This window comes from Catharus ustulatus, chromosome 5, assembly GCF_009819885.2.
Source record: "Catharus ustulatus isolate bCatUst1 chromosome 5, bCatUst1.pri.v2, whole genome shotgun sequence".
Taxonomy (NCBI): Eukaryota; Metazoa; Chordata; class Aves; order Passeriformes; family Turdidae; genus Catharus; species Catharus ustulatus.
In genome coordinates, this window is record NC_046225.1 from 76695147 (window position 1) to 76716287 (window position 21141).

At 52.5% G+C, this 21141-nt stretch overlaps 1 protein-coding gene across 1 annotated transcript in view; it reads left to right on the forward strand.

Moving 5' to 3' along the window:
- Positions 1 to 18886, forward strand: part of LOC116996704 (GDNF family receptor alpha-4) — a 90167-nt gene extending 71281 nt beyond the window's left edge. The window contains exons 3-8 of the mRNA XM_033060643.1: positions 2058 to 2138; positions 5498 to 5843; positions 9841 to 9950; positions 11950 to 12084; positions 12689 to 12846; positions 15032 to 18886. Coding sequence (XP_032916534.1) covers positions 2058 to 2138; positions 5498 to 5843; positions 9841 to 9950; positions 11950 to 12084; positions 12689 to 12846; positions 15032 to 15178 — 977 coding nt within the window. The 3' untranslated portion in view covers positions 15179 to 18886. The remainder of the gene's footprint in view (positions 1 to 2057; positions 2139 to 5497; positions 5844 to 9840; positions 9951 to 11949; positions 12085 to 12688; positions 12847 to 15031) is intronic.
- Positions 18887 to 21141: the final 2255 nt, after the last annotated feature.

The window sequence follows — 21141 nt, forward strand, 5'->3', positions numbered from 1 at the left end:
AGACCCTTCCAGCCATGGGCTGTGAAATAGATTAATAAAACTGAAAGGCTGAAACCTGAAAGGAAGAGTGCAGGGGTGAAACCACAGGCCAAAAGGCCAAGCAAAACAAAGAGGATGGACACCACAGAGCAGAGGCTTGCCAGGATGGAAACTGGTTGATCAAAAGCTTTTGGGTGTCACAGCTTGCAGGGTGCAGATCACGGTGCTATAAACTGGGGAAACACAAGACCTCAGCACCCTCCTGTATCTGGTCTTTGCCATAACTGCGTGCCAGATTTGTTTCCACTGGAGGGAAGCCTGGGGAAGGGGTGGTGATCCACCCTTCTCCAAAGGGCGCTGCTACAGCTCCTTCCCAGCTGGCCTTCATGGCTCGGGCTTTGGGAACATCACCTGGGACATGGCTGTGTGGGGCAGGGCTGTCATGAGGGTTTCCAGCTCTGGGACAAGGAATGGTTTGTGCTGGAAGGGACCTGAAGGGCCATATAATTCCCAGCCCCTGCTATGCCAGGGAGGGAACCTTCCCCTAGAAGGGAGAGGAGAGAGGCTGGACCGGGGTGCTGGGAGCAGGCAGGGGCCAGCTCTGGGTCTCCAGGTGCAGAGCAGCAGTTTGGTGCTGGATGGACTCCCTGCCCAGTGCCTTGGGGATGGGGATGTCTGTCTGTGCAGGCTGACAGCAGCTCTACTCCACTTCTCCACCGTCGTGTCCTGAGCCCCACACTTTTCCAAACAGCTGATTTCATTTGCAATGCAGATTCGCACACCAAACTTTTGATTTCCCTGCCTTAATTTCCCCAGGGAGATCTATTTCATAGCCGTCCCGTGTTTCAGAATCCTTACACATGTTTAATTGACTGAGAAAGGAAGCCAATCCACACGGTCCATGTAGAGCTTTGTTTCTCAATCACACACCCAGGAGGCTGCAAAACGCTTCCTAGAAGCCCTCTTGCAAAAACGATCGTGGAAGTGCGTGCTCAGGGAATTTACAAAGCACACTATTTACTCAGCCTCTCCTGAGCACGGGTGTTTAGCCACCTTCCCATTTAGCGACACAATAACATGATGACAACCCGATAACAACTCTCTGATAAGGTGCTTTATCATCAGGACATAAAACTGCTATGCTGGAAAATACAAATGGGCCCCTCTCCAGTCAGTAACGATGCAAGATATTTCAATGAAGGTGTAAAGCTGCCTTGTAATGCGCAGTGGTAATTGCACAGGGCTGTGGACACTGGGAGCCATTCCTTCCCGCTGGAGTTCAGCACATGCCCAGAGCGAGAGGCTGGATGGTCCTTTCGTCCCAGCCAGCACCTCTGCTGCTGTCCACATCCATCTAAATGTCTAATAAAAACACCAACAGATACTGAGCTGCTTGCTTCAGTAATATTCCATGGTATCCATCAGGATGATGGGGCATTACAGACCATTGCACAGATGAAAGGGAAGCATCACTTGAATAAAATCAGGCTCCCGGAGAGTTAAAAACAAAGAGAGGAAGTTTCTGCGGGAGCTGTGGGTCATTAGCTTTGTGCCAAGCAAGAAAAGGCTGTTGGCAAGGAGGACGGGAGGGGTGACATTAAATATGGAGTGTGTTATCACACACCTAACGCTGTGCACAGCCCTGCCTGTGTCCTAAAGAGAGATGAGCACCTCTGACCCAGGGAGGGACATAGAAGGAACAGCAATAATGGTAATGAAAATGCTGTGTGTGTACGGAGCTGGTGATTTGAGCTCTGCCCCTGTGCTACAGCCTGGTGTCCTCTCTGCAATCCCTGCAGTGTGCCCAGAGCTCGAGCTACAGAGAGTGGGGACTCAGCAGCTCCTGACAGGCTGCCCCACTCCAAAACTGAGATACATTTTTCAAAGCCAGTTACATTCTCTTCCCTTCTGCAAGATGTGTCCACACATCTGTTCCCACGACTGAGTATCCATTTACTGGTGGCCTTCAGAGCACAGTCCCCTTGGACCCACCAAACAATCTCTCACTGCAGATGTGCATCTCAGCCATCCCTCAGGAGCCTCACCTGCCTTCTCACCGATTTTTCTCTTCCCCCCAGGCATGAATGTCCTGGAGAGTTCCCCTTACGAGCCGTTCATCAGGGGCTTTGATTATGTCCGGCTGGCATCCATCACTGCAGGTAGGTGTGTGGGCAGTGCTCTGACATCCCTGGGACAGGGTGGGACAGGGTGGGACAGGGCAGGGCAGGGCAGGGCAGGGCAGGGCAGTGCTCTGACACCTCCCGGGACAGGGCAGGGCAGGGCAGTGCTCTGACACCTCTCGGGACAGGACAGGGCAGGGCAGGGCAGTGCTCACCTTCTGGGACAGGGAGGGAGCTCTTTGTGCTCCTTGTGAGCATTGCCTGGTTCAGGTCTAACAATTGTTTTTCCAAGGAGTCTCCAATTCGTGTGCTAAACAGTTACATGTTCTAGGGAAAAGCACTTGAGATTTTTGTCCTTTGGCTGTTTCATGTCCGTACTGTGAAGGACTGGCAGTTGGAGATGTGGCACAGACCCCTTCCAGTGAGCCATCCCAGGCACACTCGTTCTCCATAGCGGTGGGTGATCTGTTCCATGCAGACACCCCATCAAACAGGAGTGCTTGGGTGTGTTAGGTTTGAGAAGGTGCTTCCACACCAGTCACAGGATCAAACTCTGCAGGAAGAAAGATCAGTAACTCAGCCTTTGTGTTGATCCCAGCCACAGCCTTTAACCACCTGCCCTGAGGGCAACCTCAGGACCCAGAGCCCTGCTCTGCTGTGCACTGTAATCCTGTTAAGAGCTGAGCAGAGCAGCCTGACCCCTTTGAACTCCTCGAGGCTCAGCAGTTCAGGGGTCAGTGTGGTCGATCACCCATCCATCACCAATGGCACAGCTGCCACCACAGCTGTGGGGAAGCTTTACCAAACCCTGGGGTATTTTACCAACCTACCTGTCTGGGAGCAGGTAATGTGCTCCTCCTGTGTCTCTGGCAGATGTGCCCAAACAGCTTTTCCAGATGTGTGCCTTGCTCTGGGGCGGCACCCACAGCTGGAGTGCACCCCAGCGAGGAAGGAGCAGCACGTCCCTGCAGATGGTGAATGTCTGCACTCCCCACTGTGGCCAGGCACTTGTTGGGTGAAGGAAATCACCCCATCAGCCCTGGACAGGTGGAGCAGAGGGGATGGGAGGTGCTCCCCGACCTCGTTCTCACTGACTCCACCTGGCAGATCGGTGCATGGACAGGGAATTTTTTTGCTGGATCATGGTTTTCTTTGCTGGAGTCTTTCTCCTTCTGCTGAGTCCTAGGAAGCTTCAGGGATGGGGATTTTTATGCACGGTTAACACACTGTCAGATTTTTAAAGTAAATTGAAATAGGTTGTGCAGCAAAGTGAATGGGCCCAGAGCAGCAGGATTCTCCAGAGGACTTGGCATCCACTTAGGGACATGAAATTTCATAACCTTTTTGTCCTTATTCATACTAATCAATATCTTCTATAATGTGGCTTATGACCTGTTGCCCTTTACCTATCTAGTGTCCAGGGTCATATGGTCAACACTGCTAAAGGATGCTCTTTCAAATATCCAAAAAGAAATCCCAAGAACTTGTTGAAATGTAAGACACCCCTGTGTGAGCAACAGATATATTCAACTCTATTTTATATAAAAAATATATGGCCACTACTAAAACTGCACAAATGGAACCATATCCCTCCACTCTAATTGTAGCAGTGATTTAAAAAGCACATCCGCTGGTGTTGCGTGGGAAGAGGAGAAAATCCTGCATGTTCCCTGTGATTTATTGGCTGAATGGGTAATGAAACCCTTCCAAGTAACTGTTTCCCACACGTTAGCTGGCAGCTCCCCAGCACAAACCGATGCTCTGACAATATTCATCTCTGGGCAGTTTTAAAGGTAAGTATTTAGTGATGGGATCACAACAAGCAAAACTTTCACCCATAAAATAACTGAAAAACTTGGAATTTGACTTCCAGCTCACTGTAAGCAACAGAGGGCAACAGGAAGGGGAAAATAAATGCTGGGAGAAAGAGCATCTGATAAAGTCAGGGAAATTAGGGAGGGCAGCGAACTCTGAAGTGCTCAGGGAGACTGTCAGTGTTTTAACACTGTCAGCAGTGACTGGCTGCTTTTAACTCCCAGCCAAAGATAGGAATTGACTCTGCATTGGGAATTTATCGTTCTGGGGATTTTTCTCTGTGGAAAAATCTTACTCTGCTGGGGAGAAAGTCCTTCTGGTGTGCTGCCAGTCATGATTTTAATTCAGAGAGATGAAAACCAACTTCAAGTCCATTTTCTCTCTCTAGCTGGAAGGACCCTTGTTTTATCTGTTCAATCACAGTCTCCCTGGCAGGGACCCTGTAGGATTTCTTCCCTCTGTAAAACAGACCCCCATCCACCTTTGAAGCAGTCCTGCAACCAGTGTTAGACCAATACCTTTCCGTCTTCCTTTGCCCTACATTTACAGAGAAGGCTGTTGGCGTCTAAACTCATGAGATCCCTGCTTTCCCACTGGAGACACTGTTTTTCTCATCCAAAAACTACAATTTTTGCTTGATTTTCCTGACCCTTCCCCTTACTGTAGGTTTCCTTCACCTTCCCTGCATCCCACAGCACATCTCTGCTCTCCCACCCAGACTGGGACATTGTTTCCCCTCTTGTTCAGGAAGGTGGACATGCAGAATGATTTTGCTGATGGAAGCCAAGGGTGACCCTGCAAAGTGTGGGGAGAGACCCACATGTCCTCCCATGCAGTCAGCATCAGGTCCCAGGGGCACAGAGCTGGGTGGTGCCTCTGATCCCAGCCTGTCATTGCTCAGGACATCCGATCCTGGGTCAGACTGCTCTGGATCAGGCACACTGTGACCCAGACTGGTCTTGCTGAGCTGGGCAGATCCTGGGGTGAGCAAACAGAGCTGCTGCCAAAGCCAGACATCACCTCCAGAGGCCCAAAGAAACTCCCTGTCCAGGGCAGTGAGTCTGAGGTGCCAGAATTAGTGCAGGCCACCCATGTATCACACACCCAGCTTTGCCACCAACAGTCTTTGGTCTTGAGCAGCTTGTGGAAACAAAAAGTCCATTAGTGGAGATCCCAGCACACGAGTGGATCTGTTCATGGCAATAAGTCCATGCACTTTCTAATGCCTGCTGTCTTCTAGGCCTCAGGCTGGTCAATTTGCATTAGTAAAGTGGTACCAGATGCCCAGATTAAAGCAAAATTGATTTTATTAAATATGCGAGCTTGCTTGTCAAAGTGAGCCCTGGGGGGTAAAGTCTGGTATGTGACTGTGGCACTTCTTGGGAAAAGATGAGTGTGGAAAGGGGATTTGGTCCTGCCAGGACATGGAGAGCAAACACTGGAGCCTGGCCGCTGCCTTCGCGGAGCAGGGTGCCTCACGTGGCGGCCATGGACGGGAGCAGGGCGGGCTGAAGGCCTCAGGGGTGGTGCTGCTGGCAGGGGGGCAGCACAGAACGTCCTCACCGTGTGCCACGGCCCCACAGGCTCTGAGAATGAGGTGACACAGGTGAACCGGTGCCTGGACGCCGCCAAGGCCTGCAACGTGGACGAGATGTGCCAGCGGCTGCGCACCGAGTACGTGTCGCTGTGCATCCGGCGCCTGGCCCGCGCCGACTCCTGCAACCGCTCCAAGTGCCACAAGGCCCTGCGCCGCTTCTTCGACCGCGTGCCCCCCGAGTTCACCCACGAGCTGCTCTTCTGCCCCTGCGACGACACGGCCTGCGCCGAGCGCCGCCGCCAGACCATCGTCCCGGCCTGCTCCTACGAGGCCAAGGACAAACCCAACTGCCTGGCGCCCCTGGACTCCTGCCGGGAAAACTACGTCTGCAGGTGAGGGGCACACGGGCTGGGAGCATGGAGAGCCCTCCCTGCACAGGGCTGGCACAGGGCACTCCCCTGCAGTGAGCTCTGTGTGTGCCAACACCCGTTGGGTGTGACAATGCACCTTACGTGTGATAACACACTCCATATACACTACAGCCCTGTGGCTGGAGCCAGGGCACTCCCCTGCAGGCGAGCTCTGTGTGTGCCAACGCTCGCTGGATGTGACAATGCACCTTACGTGTGCAACAACACAGTTACGTGTGTGATAACACGCTCCAGATACACTACAGCCCTGTGGCTGGAGCCAGGGCACTCACCTGCAGGTGAGCTGTGTGTGTGCCAACGCTCGCTGGGTGTGATAACACAGTATGTGTGCAATAACAGAGTTATGGGTGATAACACAGTTGTGTGTGATAACACAGTTATATGTGATAACACAGCTATGTGTGTGATAACAGCTATGTGTGTGATAACACAGCTATGTGTATAATAACACAGTTATGTGTGTGATAATACAGCTATGTGTGTGACAACAGTTATGTGTGTGATAACACAGCTGTGTGTGTGATAACAGTTACGTGTGTGATAACAGTTATGTGTGATAACAGTTATGTGTGTGATAACACAGCTGTGTGTGTGATAACAATTATGTGTGTGATAACAGTTATGTGTGTGATAGTTATGTGTGTGATAACACAGCTATGTGTGTGATAACAATTATGTGTGTGATAACAGTTATGTGTGTGATAACAGTTACGTGTGTGATAACAGTTATGTGTGATAACAGTTATGTGTGTGATAACACAGCTGTGTGTGTGATAACAATTATGTGTGTGATAACAGTTATGTGTGTGATAGTTATGTGTGTGATAACACAGCTATGTGTGTGATAACACAGTTATGCGTGTGATAACAGTTATGTGTGTGATAACAGTTATGTATATAATAACACAGTTATGTGATTGATAACACAGCTATGTGTGTGATAACACAGCTATGTGTGTGATAACAGTTATGTGTGATAACAGTTATGTATATAATAACACAGTTATGTGATTGATAACACAGCTATGTGTGTGATAACACAGCTATGTGTGTGATAACAGTTATGTGTGATAACAGTTATGTATATAATAACACAGTTATGTGATTGATAACACAGCTATGTGTGTGATAACACAGCTGTGTGTGTGATAACACAGCTATGTGTGTGATAACAGTTATGTGTGTGATAACAGTTATGTGTGTGATAACACAGCTGTGTGTGTGATAACACAGCTATGTGTGATAACATTTATGTGTGTGATAACAGTTATGTGTGATAACAGTTATGTATATAATAACACAGTTATGTGTGTGATAACACAGCTGTGTGTGTGATAACAGTTATGTGTGTGATAACAGTTATGTGTGTGATAACAGTTATGTATATAATAACACAGTTATGTGTGTGATAACACAGCTGTGTGTGTGATAACAGTTATGTGTGTGATAACAGTTATGTGTGTGATAACAGTTATGTGTGTGATAACAGTTATGTATATAATAACACAGTTATGTGATTGATAACACAGTTATGTGTGTGATAACACAGCTGTGTGTGTGATAACAGTTATGTGTGTGATACAGCTATGTGTGTGATAACACAATTATGTGTATAATACAGTTACGTGTGTGATAGTTATGTGTGTGATAACATTTATGTGTGTGATAGTTATGTGTGTGATAACAGTTATGTGTGTGATACCACACTCCATGGTGCATCACTGCCCACTGACTGGCCAGTGGCTCGGTGGCCCCTTCCCCTGAGCCGTGTCCTCGTATCCTACACAACGTGTTAACAGGCTGCAGGAGATGGGAGATGATCGTGAGGAAGTTTTTCAGACATTTTCTATGGATTTTTGGCTTTGATCCTAGAGAAAGACAGCAGAACCCCTTCAGTGCTTTCCCTGCATCTGTACTGTTTCCACCTCCCTGATTCTCCAGAAGTCTTTGCTGTTGCAGAAGGTTAATCCACAGAGCGCTCTGGGGAGCGGAGCCCACCTGGCAGTGAGAGATGTGAGACAATAACAGCACCATGGGGGCCCAGCCCAGTGCCCTGCATGGGCCACGAGCAGACACCAGGGAAGAGCACAAGAACAAGTGTAGGACACACCTCCCTCTATTGTCTCAGTCTCTAATTGCTGTGGGGTTTGGGACTTCCTGAGCTGAACTTCCAGCAGCCATCCCCTACCAGACCATCATCTTTTAATTGCAATAAAAATGTTCTGTGTTTTCACAAAGGACAGTGAGCGGCATCCTCTTGGAAGCATAAAAGTACAAATACCCTCAGCACTCTGCACCCCAGAGAGATGGAGGCAGGAGAACGACTGAACTGTGCAGAAGTAGATTCTGAAAGATGCAGAGCCCCTGGGCTGACCAGGCCTGCTCAGATGTTGTCCCCTGGCTCCCAGGGAATTTGAAATGGATGGGTACTGCCCTCTCCCTAACATGACAAGAGGGCCCAGTGGGAAGGAAGAGGTTCAAAGGGGACAGTGTTACTCCCCAGGAGACTGGAAACTATTTCCTGCAAGCAGGACAGCTGTTAATTATCTGCTCCCTTGGTCTCTGAATATATAATATAAAAATCCTCTAGAGACACAGAGGGAGCAAGAGGTTGACATGTGACCTGGTCAAAGCCAGCAGTGCAGAATCCACAAGGAAAGGCAGGAATAAATCATACAGAAATGGAATAAAACACTCCAAGTCTCACCCTGTGTGCACTGCAGCTCCTGCACAGCTCCAGCCCTTTGACCTTCCCAGCTCACAGGAGTGGGTTTTACTAATATGGATTTTATATATGGATTATATACATTCTGCAGTCATTATTTCCCTTCCCTAAATCTCTAAACAATGTGGCAAGTTTTGAGAAAGATTTTGTCTGTCCATGTTACAGGAGAAAATGGTTGTGGGGCAAATATGGGAACAAAGATGAGAAAAAAAACCCAAGTAGGGTGTAGGGGAGAAATGGACTGGGAAACGCAAACTGGAATGCTGACACTGACCAGGAGCAAGAGCAGCATGTCTGGAAGAGAGGATGTCTGGGAGGAGCAGCATGCTCAGTTTGTCTGAGATTGCCCAGGCAGGGTAAATATTTGAAGTTCTCAGTTCTCAGCTCACACAGTGCAGGTTGTCACTTGAGGCTCCCTTCCTTCAGTTGTTTTCAGTGCTGGTGCTTGAGTTTCCAAAGCAGCTCAAGTGCCACGTGGAATCCCTTCTGCCTGGCCACGGAATGATGCTGAGATGGGTCTGGATCTCCAGCTGTTGCTGTCCTGCTGACAGCCCTGTGTTGATGCCTCAGGTGTCCTAGGATCTCCAAACACCACCATGTGCCAAGAGCTGACTGCTGCCTAAAGAATTACGTGTCAGATAAGGACCTGCCTGCTCCACAGGCTCCAGGGAGTGCCACAGCTCCAGAACGGGCATCTGCAGCAGAGGGTGGGGCAGCAGCCTGGTGGTGGGTAGGACATTTCATATCTGAATGTCTGGACATTTCCCTTGATCTGAGGTGACCTCAGCTATATTTAGAGTCTTTAGAGACAGAAACTGGATCAGAGCAATTCTCTGTTTCACCAAGTTGGACTAAAAATGAAGGCTGGGTCTTTAGGCAAAGTTATTATCCAAAAGACAGAAAATGGCAACACAGACTGATTTTCTTCCTGGCAACAGCTCTTCCCTCATAAACCAACCTCACACAACAGAAAACAAACATTTCTTCCAAGACTGGACTTTTCTTGCAATCCTGGAGGAAACCTGTAAAGCTTTACTGTTCAAAACCTCCTCCTGGGTTTGTTGGGGTGGCAGGAGGTTGTAAAAGAACATCTGCTCCAACTGTGTGAAGAACACTCACAGCAGCATTTTGCAAGCACGTTCCCTTCTGTAAACACCACGAGCGTGCAGTTGCAGCCCTCGTGCCCCAGTTCCCCGTGGTGACGTGTCCTGTTTTGTGCTCTGGCTCCATCAGGTCGCGCTACGCAGAGTTCCAGCTGAACTGCCAGCCCTCCGCGCAGGCTGCGAGCGGCTGCCGCAGGGACAGCTACGCTGCCTGCCTGCTGGCCTACACCGGCATCATCGGTAAGGGCTGGGCTGCTGCTGGGGCTGCTGCCAGCCGGGCGGGGACACGGCTCCTCTGGGGGGACACGGCTCCTCTGGGTGGGACACGGCTCCTCTGGGGGGACACGGCTCCTCTGGGGGGACACAGCTCCTCTGGGTGGGACACAGCTCCTCTGGTGGGACACAGCTGCTTTGGGTGGGACACAGCTCCTCTGGGTGGGAAATGTCTCCTCTGGGTGGGACACGGCTGCTTTGGGTGGGACACGGCTCCTCTGGGTGGGACACTGCTCCTCTGGTGGGACACGGCTCCTCTGGTGGGACACAGCTCCTATGGTGGGACACGGCTGCTTTGGGTGGGACACGGCTCCTCTGGGTGGGACAGGGCTCCTCTGGTGGGGACACGGCTGCTTTGGGTGGGACACGGCTCCTCTGGGAGGGACACGGCTCCTCTGGTGGGACACAGCTCCTCTGGGGGGACACGGCTGCTCTGGTGGGACACAGCTCCTATGGTGGGACACAGCTCCTCTGGGAGGGACACAGCTCCTCTGGTGGGGACACGGCTGCTTTGGGTGGGACACGGCTGCTCTGGGTGGGACACGGCTCCTCTGGTGGGACACGGCTCCTCTGGGTGGGACACGGCTCCTCTGGATGGGAAATGTCTCCTCTGGTGGGAAATGTCTCCTCTGAGTAGGAAATGTCTCCTCTGGGTGGGAAATGTCTCCTCTGAGTAGGAAATGTCTCCTCTGGGTGGGAAATGTCTCCTCTTACTGGGGCTATGAGGACAGTAAGGTGGAGAGCTGAGGTCTCAGGGACATCACAGAGTCATGGAATGGTTTAGGTTGGAACACACCTGCAAATCCCATCTCATCCCAACCCTCTGCCATGGCCAGGGACACCTTTCACCGGCTCCAAGCCACATCCCACCTGGTGCTGGTCTTTCTCCCTTGGGTGACCTGACTAAGCCATGGGGATGGGGTCACTTTGGGATGGCTGCAGTGGAGGGAGAAAATCCATGGGCTACTGCAAGATCCGAGCTTCTCTGTCCGGTGGAGATAGATGGGCTGTCCCAGGGTGTCTGCTCTGCCAGGGATTCCCTGATGCCATCACCACTGGAAATCACCATCACTGCCATCTTCAAACGGTGTCAGATTGGGGTTCAGATGCTGCAGAGCCTAGCTGGCAGCAGTTGGCACAGGCACAGACAAGAATCCGAAGAGAAGCACCAGTGGCCTTTGGACCGGGTCTGTCCTGATGGATGAGACAGACTGACGTTTTTGGGTCGACAGTTCATTCTGTTTTAATCCTTCATTCTAGAGATTGAGATCAGCTTTCTCAATGACAGCATGAAAACCTTTATACACATTCACTTCCAGTTTTTGAATGCTCAGCCTGGAGAGTAAAAGGCTTCAAGAATACCTTGGAGCTCCTTACAGGGCCTAAAATGGCTCCAGGAGAGAGGCTTTGGACAAGGCAGGGAGGGACAGGACACAGGGAATGGCTTCACTGCCAGAGGGCAGGGCTGGAATTTAAGGCAGGAATTGTTCCCTGGCAGGGTGTGAGGCCTGACCCAGGATGCCCAGAGCAGCTGTGGCTGCCCCTGGATCCCTGGAAGTGCCCAAGGTTGGACACTGGGGCTGGAGCACCTGGGACAGTGGAAGTGTCCCTGCCATGGCTGGCGTGGGACTGGGTGGGATTTAAGGTCCAACCCAAACCATTCCATTATTCTCTGAATGTTATTAGGGAATGGAATTCCCAGAAACTGCCCATTCCTTGGACTGATAGCACTTTTAATTGACTGAAGGCTGTGGAGATGGTGGTGTGACCAAAAGGGTTGTGACTGCTCCTCTTCTCTTCCCTGGGAGCAAACCAGACCCATGACACCAGCACCTGAAGGGTTTTGCTGCTGTCATGGAGGGGCTTGGCTGAGGCACAGTAACCCGGGAGAGCAGCACGAAGGGATGTCACTGACCCTTGCTGGAGTGCCTGCCCTGCAGTAACACTTGTCCGTCGGTCCCGGCAGGCAGCCCCATCACCCCCAACTACATCGACAACTCCACGTCCAGCATCGCTCCCTGGTGCACCTGCAACGCCAGCGGGAACCGGCAGGAAGAGTGCGAGAGCTTCCTGCACCTCTTCACCAACAACATCTGCCTGCGTGAGTGGCACTGGGTATAGGTTTCTTTCTTTTTCGGTCCCTGGTGGATTTCAACGGGACCGGAGAGTGCTAACACGTAGCTATCTCTCAGAAACCCATATATTTCATCAGCTGAAAAAGACCGGAGGCCACGCTTGACGATTTCCACACGAGTTTATTTCATGCGAAAGGGAGTCAAGCGGGATTCTCTCAAAGAACAAAGGGCAGACACCTATATTTATAGGGTCAGGAAGGATTCAACTACAACCAATAGAAGTTTATACAAAGAACAGAAACTGACCAATTACACATCCTAATTTCTAACCAATTATGTTCCGAAGTGCTAGGAGAGTGACCAAATTCTTAAGGAATCTGGGTCAGCCTTGGTATCTAGGATACCTTATCCATTACAGCAAGTTCCAAGGGCCAGGGGAAGATGGCTTTGGAGAAATTGTATCATCCACAACTGGGCAGCGCTGGGGCTGCTCCTGCCGTGGCTGTGGTGTCAGCTCCCCGTGCCACAGCCAAGGAGCTGGGGAGAGCCTCGGGCTCCTTTGGGTGAGGCTGGGAAAGGGGCGCTTCCCCCTGCCCTGACAACCCTTTTCTCCGTCTTTCCCACACAAAGAAAACGCCATCCAGGCCTTTGGCAACGGGACTCACCTGAACACAGCCGTGGCCCCGTCCATCCCCCCCACCACACAGATGTACAAGCAGGAGCGAAATGCCAACAGAGCTGTGGCTACCCTCAGAGAGAACAGCCTGGAGCACCTCCAGCCCACCAAGGTAGGAGAGGCAGCCTGGCCCAGAGAGGTGATCGGCCGCGTCTGTGCCCCCTGCAGCCTCCTCGCCTCAACTCCTTCTTCCACCTGTGTCATTTCAGTCACATGCACACATCCAACCCACCCTCCACCTCCTGGAGGCCTGATCCTCCCTTCCCTTCCCTTCCCTTCCCTTCCCTTCCCTTCCCTTCCCTTCCCTTCCCTTCCCTTCCCTTCCCTTCCCTTCCCTTCCCTTCCCTTCCCTTCCCTTCCCATTTTTCAGAGAATGTTCCATTTAGAAGCACTGGCAAATCCGTGGGGTTTTCAGCCAGGATCACTGCCTTGGCTCCTCACCGTCCTTCAGAGCATCACTTCAGCCTCACACAGCATTTCAGCTTCCCAGGACACAAGTTCCTCCCTTGTTAGATGAGGATTCTAGAGGTCATAAAGCAGTAGTTTAACTAAGCATTGGAAAAATTTAAAGGAAAGGTTCTGCTCATCAGCAAATTATTACTATCAAAATAATATTAAATTGAAATTATTTTAAAACAAATAACATGTCCATTTACTGACAATGGCTGTGACAGGCATTAAATATTTTATTTTTAAATAAAACAAAATGACCTTGACTTGCCACAACACAGTAATTTTCAGATTCAATTATTTTACTATTGAATAATTAACAGTGACCCTGATTTGCTGAATGTTCAGGTTACAGAAGCTGTCAGGTTTAACTAGACTCCAAGGACTGAGCATTGGCTTTGCACTGGGCTGACTGATACCTTCAGAGGGCTTCCAAATGTGGGTTATTTTAGGGCTTGTCACTGTTTCTTTTGCTGGGAAAACACCCGGTTCGCCTCTCTGCAGCTGTTTTCACAGAGCAGGGGGTTTGGAGGCGGACAGGAGTGGCCCCGGGTTCCCTCGGTGCTCTCCAGGGCACTGCTGCAGAGCACAGGGACACCTTCACCAGGCTGAGCTCAGAGGATCCTGAGGATCCCTCAGGCTGGGGCTCCCCCGACCTTAGAGAAGTCTGAATAGTGCTCTCAGTCCAGATCCAGCCCTGATAACCGGATCCTGGAAGTGATGGAGCAGCTGTGACCAGGCAGCATCCCCAGCAGCACGGGGCAAGCTGGACAAAGCAGCTGCAGTAAAGGATGGCCCTGCCACATCTCCAACCTCCTCACAGCACCAGCACATCCCCCTGGGAGGTGTGGGTGCTGCTGGAGCGGGATCCTGCTGGCACTGCAGGGAAAACAGGGATTTGGGTCTGGACTCAGCTTCAAACCCAGATCCCATCCAATGTCTAACGAGGCTGGCACCTCTGGAGCTGAGGGGGAAAGCTGGTGAAGTGTCTGCCAGCACCATGGAGGGATATCCACACCCAGCCCTAGCTCACCAGGTGAAGGCACTGGCCAGCAGTGTCCATGGTGCATGGATCAGCGCTGAGCTGAGTGGGCACCAGGCACCTCCTCACACAGACCCCTCCAACCAGTGCCCAAACCAGTGCTGTGCCCACCAATGCCTCTGCTGTGACACCCCCAGCATCTCCCGAGGAGCTGCACTGACCTCCAGGCCAGAGTCTGGGGGCTGGAATCAGCCCTGGCCCCTCTGCACAGGCACAGACTGGGGGCACACAGCCCCAAGTGCTCTGAGCACCAGGGAGGGACACCAGTTTGGTTAGAGAGATGGAGCCACCCTCCTGTGAGCACAAACACACAGCTGATTGTTCAGACTGCAGAAGAGAAACTTCAGGGTGACCTAATTGTGGCCTTCCAGTGCCTGCAGGGGCTCCAGGAGAGCTGGAGAGGGATGGGGACAAGGGAATGACAGGACAAGGGGAATGGCTCCCACTGCCAGAGGCAGGGCTGGGTGGGATTTTGGGCAGGAATTGTTCCCTGGCACAGGGTGGGCAGGGATGGGTGGGATTTGGGCAGGGATTGTTCCCTGGCAGGGTGGGCAGGGCTGGGTGGGATCTGGGGCAGGAATTGTTCCCTGGCAGGGTGTGAGCCCTGGCACAGGGTGCCCAGAGAAGCTGTGGCTGCCCTGGGAAGCTGTTCCAGGCCAGGTAGGACAGGGCTTGGGGCTGGGACAGTGGGAGGTGTCCCTGCCATGGCAGGGGCTGGAATTGGATGTTCTTCATGGTCTGTTCCATTTCAGGGTCCCATCATCAGGCACACCTCTCACCCCACGCTGTCTCCTTTCTCCTCCAGGTGGCTGGAGAGGAGAGGCTCCTGCGTGGCTCCACTCGATTGTCCTCAGGCACCTCCAGCCCAGCAGCCCCTCCCTGCCGGGCAGCCTCCCTGCTGCAGATGTGGCTCCTGCTGGCTCCTGCTGTGCTGAGCCTCCCCGTGATGTGAGGCAGGGCTGGCACACAGCAGGCACAGACTCGATTTGTGTTGGTTTCTTTACTGAACAGCCACACCACTAACTGTGTCAGGAGGAGAGCAGGGAGAAGGGAGGGGATGGGAAGGCAAGGTGAGTGTTTGGGCATCCCTTCCTCCTCCTCCTCATCTGTCTGCCAGTTTATTTGATTTTATATGGTCAGCATTGTTGACAGCCAGCTCATTCTTGGTCCTGGCCACCTTTCCACGCCACAGCTTGGTTGTTGTTCCTCCAGCTCTCTATGGATAGGGCTGGAGCTATGGACAATTTCCTTGGAAAAGATGGAGGAGGGAGTTGATCCAAGAAATGAGAGCTGCAAAGGAAATGCTTCTTCCTGCCCCAGCCAAGAGGGGAAGGACTTGGATGGATGGATGGATGAAGGGATGACCTGCCAGGAGGTTTCCTGAAGCCCACCCTGAGGGACTCTGGCCAGGACATGTCCAGTGATGTGGAGCTCAGATGCTCCAGAACCTGAAGGACAACGCCCCTGGTTCCTTCAGACTGCAGAAGCCAGAAGGCTGCTGAGAAGGAGGTTGGTTCTGTTCACTGGAGAGGAGCCTGAAGCACCTCTGGGGAGGACCAGACTCTGAACTGGCTGGCAGGGATTTTCCACCCTCTCAAAACCATGGCCAGAGTGGCACCAGCATCCATGTCCCAGCTGTCACCGGCCCCCAGGCCCTCCTCCTTAGGGAGCCCCTGTCCTGTACTGACGGTATTCAGGAAGAAACACGTGTGTTGCATTTTGTTTACAGCTGGATTTTTGTGTCCCAACCTAAACATCTCTATCCTCCGGTCCTGTACAGTACTTGGGGCATTTTTTTCTCAAATCCAAACAAGCAGAGGCCAATATTGTCCCACTCCAGGCTACCCTCTCTCCATCAGGGGCCAGTATGAGCCCATGGGCAGGGTTTGATGTGAGCCCAGCACATCCCACTCTCACCTGCTACCTGCTCACCCACTGGTCTCACAGGCACAGGGTCTCAGCCAAGGGATTTCATTAGGGAAGAGACAGGATAGGAGAGGTTTGCTGGATACCACCCTGAAGACAGACATAGCCAGGCAAGAAAGGCCAAGTCATGAATTATACCGTGGGCAAGGACTGGATTGAGTTTTCCCTCCTTGAAGAACTGGCAGAGGCACCCACCTGTGTCCAGGTGAGCAGGGGAAGGGCTTTGCCGTTGCCAGCTCCTGTGTTTTCAGTGAAGATGTCATTTAAGCAAAGGCTGATGAAGGGATTCTTCCTGCTGAGCTGCAGAGGAGCCTGGGGGGAAGGTGAGGATGGATGTCTCTGGTGTCTTGGGGCACAGGGAGGCAGGTGTGTCACCTTGGACTGCCTGAGCATCCCAGGGTCTTTCCTTGAGCTGAGGGGTCCCAGTGCCCTCTTGAGGGGCTGAACCCCTGTGCTGTGTGGAGCCAGGAAAGAAGATGGTAAGGAAGAGAGAGGTTTCCCAGGATAAATGCTTCCCCAGGCTGGGTGCCATGGGAGGAAGAGCAATAGCCCCAGAATCCCCTGAGTGCAATTAGGCCTGGCCTTTGCAGCCGTCCATTTATTCCTTGGTTTGTGCTCCTCCAATAAATATCATTAATCCCTTGGCATTTGAATGCATGGAAAGGCTTAGGAAGCATCTGACACAGCAAAGCCCATTGCTTTTTATTCCCATTTCCTGCAAAAACTCTCACATTATTGCTTCAGATTTTCTGAGAAACTGTAGCAACTTCCTTGGCTTTTGTTCCAACAAGAAACCCCTCTGGTTTTCAGCTGAACACCTGTGGATGTGTCTGACCTGAACAGAAATCCTCCTGTGCATCCTGTCCAAAGTGCTGCTCCTTGAGGTCCTCAGGGCTGGAGCACCAGGTTTTCCTAATCCAGGGCTGTGCAGAGGAGCACACCAAGTTCAAGGCTTGTGTGCAGGGTGACAAGCCACACCCTGAGCTAGAAGTTGTACGTGAGAACTTCATGGCTGGGGGCTCACTGTGGTCAGGAAAGCAGACAGGGAGGGAGAGCAGGAGGCAGGAAAGTCCTTTCAAAGTGACCCAGGCTTGCTGTGAACATCTCCCCTTTATCAGGACATCAGTGTCTCCTGAGAGATGAATCCCTGGTTGCTCAGCCCTTCAAAGCAAGGAACTACCTCAGCACCACGAGGTCCTGCTGGAATCCCATTCCTCTGTCCCTTTCCTTGCTGGTCCTGTAGTTACCTCTGCTGTCCCACACAGCTGGCCCCATCCATCCAGTCTCCACCAGCCCCCAGTGGTGCACAGGCTGAGTGTGCACAGGATGGGGTGCAAGTGTCAGCTGTGTCCAGGAGCACCCATCCTGTGTCCTCACTTGTCAGTGATGCTGAAGTGCCACTTTGCCACTTCCTTCTCATTCAGCAGAGAGTTCTTCTGGTGGTCCCACCTCAGCTCTCCCTGCAGACTGGTGTGCTGTAAAAAGAGGTGGAGAATCCTTCTCAAGGACTGGACGGGATGGAGGAGACCTGCAGAGGTCACCTCATCCCAGTACCATGTCCCACATCAGCACCTAGTTTAGCAATTTCCATGAGAGACATCATCATCTCCCCTGGATTTACATCACAGAATCGTGGAATGGGTCAGCTCATGGGAAGGCACCCCTTCCACTGGACCAGGTTTTTCCAAGCCCCATCCAGCCTGGCTCGGACACCCCAGGGGTTCCTTGCTTTAAAGACTCTGCAGATGTTTGTTGTCTCCACGCATCAGAGCCCAGCAGGATCCTCAGCTCCCCTGTCTGGGCCTCCAAGCCCTGTCCCAGGCCAGGTCCTGCCCTCCTGGGGGTTCTTTGGGGTTCACAGATGCTTTGGAATGAAGTGGATGAGGCACAGAGCAAGGAGCCTCTCACCCAGCAGGAAAGAGTTGGGGGGTAGGAAATAACAAAAGAAAAAAAAATCCCCAATACATCCCATGGCTTTGTTCTGATTATTTCACTCTTTTCACCAATATTTAATGTTGATTCTCCCTCCAAGCCTGTTCATGAATCAGACTTTGCAAAAAAGGATGACTTTTGAACCTTTCTTTTGGAGGAAGCAAACATGATTACTCTCCTCCCACCCACCAACATGTGTGCACAGACCACTGCTTTTTCCTTGTGAAAAGTCAGTACTTTTTTTGGATGAAGTTCCATCTCTGCTAAATTCTGTGAAGTGAACCATGGATCTTCATTTTAAACTCCCTTGATTAACCACAGAAGTCATAGCAGCTGCTTGTAAAGGCAAAAGACTGAGTGAGCCAAGAGGCAGAAAGGGAGACAATTTTTTTTTTTTTTTTTGGAATTACTACTCCATTCCTGAGGACTTCCATAAGCACAAAGAAAAATCCTGGGAAAAAGAAAAGAAAAAAACAGTTGAAGAACCAGCCAGCCTTTCTGTAGCCACTGAACTCTTATTTTTTTGGCTGCACAGCACCACTCATGATGGTGGGCAGCCCTGAGGGCCTGTGAAATATTGTGTATGTACTTCCCCTGTCATGTCATGCCATGCCCAGCACTGTCCAGGCTGGAGCAGAGCTGGGAGGGGACCCAGGGCTGGGAGATGGAGCCCCAGGGGTGCACCTGCACGAGGGGAGGGTGGTGGGTGCCAGCCCAGACTAGGGTCAGACTTGTACTTACCTTTTCTGTAATGTCAGTATTTAAACATATCCATGAATAAAGCACACATGCATTTTCCTGACCCCTGGCTCCCTGTGCCAGCATGTCCAGGACGGTGCTGAGCTCACTGCTCCTGTGCTGGAGGAGCTGGGGGGATGTTCTGTGGGGGTTTGAGTGATGGGGCTTGGCTGGAACCACAGAATCCTGGAATATCCTCAGCTGGAGAGACCCTCAGGATCGTCCATCCAACCCCAGCCCTGCCTCCCAAAATCCCAGCCTGTCCATCCCTGCCCTGCCCCCCAAAATCCCAGCCTGTCCATCCCTGCCCTGCCCCCCAAAATCCCAGCCTGTCCATCCCTGCCCAGGCCCCCCAAAATCCCAGCCTGTCCATCTCTGCCCAGGCCCCCCAAAATCCCAGCCTGTCCATCCCTGCCCAGGCCCCCCAAAATCCCAGCCTGTCCATCCCTGCCCAGACCCCCAAAATCCCAGCCTGTCCATCCCTGCCCAGACCCCCCAAAATCCCAGCCTGTCCATCCCTGCCCAGACCCCCCAAAATCCCAGCCTGTCCATCCCTGCCCAGGCCCCCCAAATTCCCAGCCTGTCCATCCCTGCCCAGACCCCCCAAAATCCCAGCCTGTCCATCCCTGCCCCCCAAAATCCCAGCCTGTCCATCCCTGCCCTGCCTCCCAAAATCCCAGCCTGTCCATCCCTGCCCAGGCCTCCCAAAATCCCAGCCTGTCCATCCCTGCCCAGGCCCCCCAAAATCCCAGCCTGTCCATCCCTGCCCAGACCCCCCAAAATCCCAGCCTGTCCATCCCTGCCCAGACCCCCCAAAATCCCAGCCTGTCCATCCCTGCCCCCCAAAATCCCAGCCTGTCCAGCCCTGCCCAGCACTCACCCCTGGAGCTCTGGGGCTGTTCCCTGGGGAGCCTGGGCAGTGCCCAGGGAGGGCAGAACCTTTCCAAACCCCAACCTGAGCCTGCCCTGGCACAGCCCCAGGTGTTCACCAGGTCTGGCCCCTGGTCCCAGAGCAGAGATTGGAGCTGCCCCTTGGGAGGGAGCTGCAGACAGCTCTGAGGGCTCCTCTCACTCCAAACCCAGCTCCAATCCAGTGTCCCAGCAAGGAGGGGTGGGAAACAGCTCTGCTGGGATGGAGAGACATCAGTGCCATCAGGGAGGGACACACGAGTCCCCACACAAGCCCTGGGGCTCCTGGTGTCACCTGTGGGCGTGAAACAGGCAAAGGTTTGGGAGAAATTTGGGGCAGGTTTGGCTCAAAGCTGGTGCCAGCACAGCAAGAGGGAGGCACTGCAAGGTGTAGCAGGGATGGGAATAATTGCACCTGCAATTAGAGGTGTGGATCCACTGCTGCCAGGATGTCACCCACAGTGGAAGTACCTGGGAAAGGCTGATGCTGCACCCCTGTGCTGGGCACAGCAGGAAGGGAGATGGAGGAGAAGGGTGATGGCTCAGGCCAGCCAGGAAGACTTCTGTTTGTGCTAGGAACATCTGTGAGCTATTTTTGGCAACTTAAAAAAATAAAAGAAATCACAGGAAACTTGGTTAGAGGCAAATGGGATGTTTTCTTGCCAAATCTGGGTAGGCCTAAAAAATTATAGAAAATAAATGTACATAAACTTTATACAAAAATAATGAGTGAAATTCCAGTCAGTTCTTAGAGTGAGTTCAAGGTTGAACACATAAATGCTTTTTCCTCCCAGAAATCACGTTTGCCTCCTTGTGTGCATGGAGCAGCTGAGGATGCAGTGGGGGAATAAAACCTGAGGGTTAGGGATGGACTGAGACTCTCCTGCAAGCCTCTCCCTCTGGAAGTGCCCAGGCTGGGTTTGCTGGCTCAAAGGACAATTCCTGTGAAGGTTCAGCTGAACCTGAGCCCTGCTGTGGAAGCCTTGCAGCTCTGAGGGATCTCCCCTGGCTCTGGGCAAGCAGCTGCTCCACCAAGGCCAGCGCCCAAAAAGCTGCTGGGGCCAGTCAGGCCACCCAGTGCTGGGTGACAGGAGCTGCTGGGGTGACAGGAGCTGCTGGGGCCAGTCCAGGGCACTCAGTGCTGGGTGACAGGAGCTGCTGGGGCCAGTCAGGCCACTCAGTGCTGGGGTGACAGGAGCTGCTGGGGACAGTCCTGGTCACTCAGTGCTGGGGTGACAGGAGCTGCTGGGGTGACAGGAGCTGCTGGGGCCAGCCAGGCCACCCAGTGCTGGGGTGACAGGAGCTGCTGGGGACAGTCCTGGCCACTCAGTGCTGGGGTGACAGGAGCTGCTGGGGCCAGTCCAGGCCACTCAGTGCTGGGGTGACAGGAGCTGCTGGGGTGACAGGAGC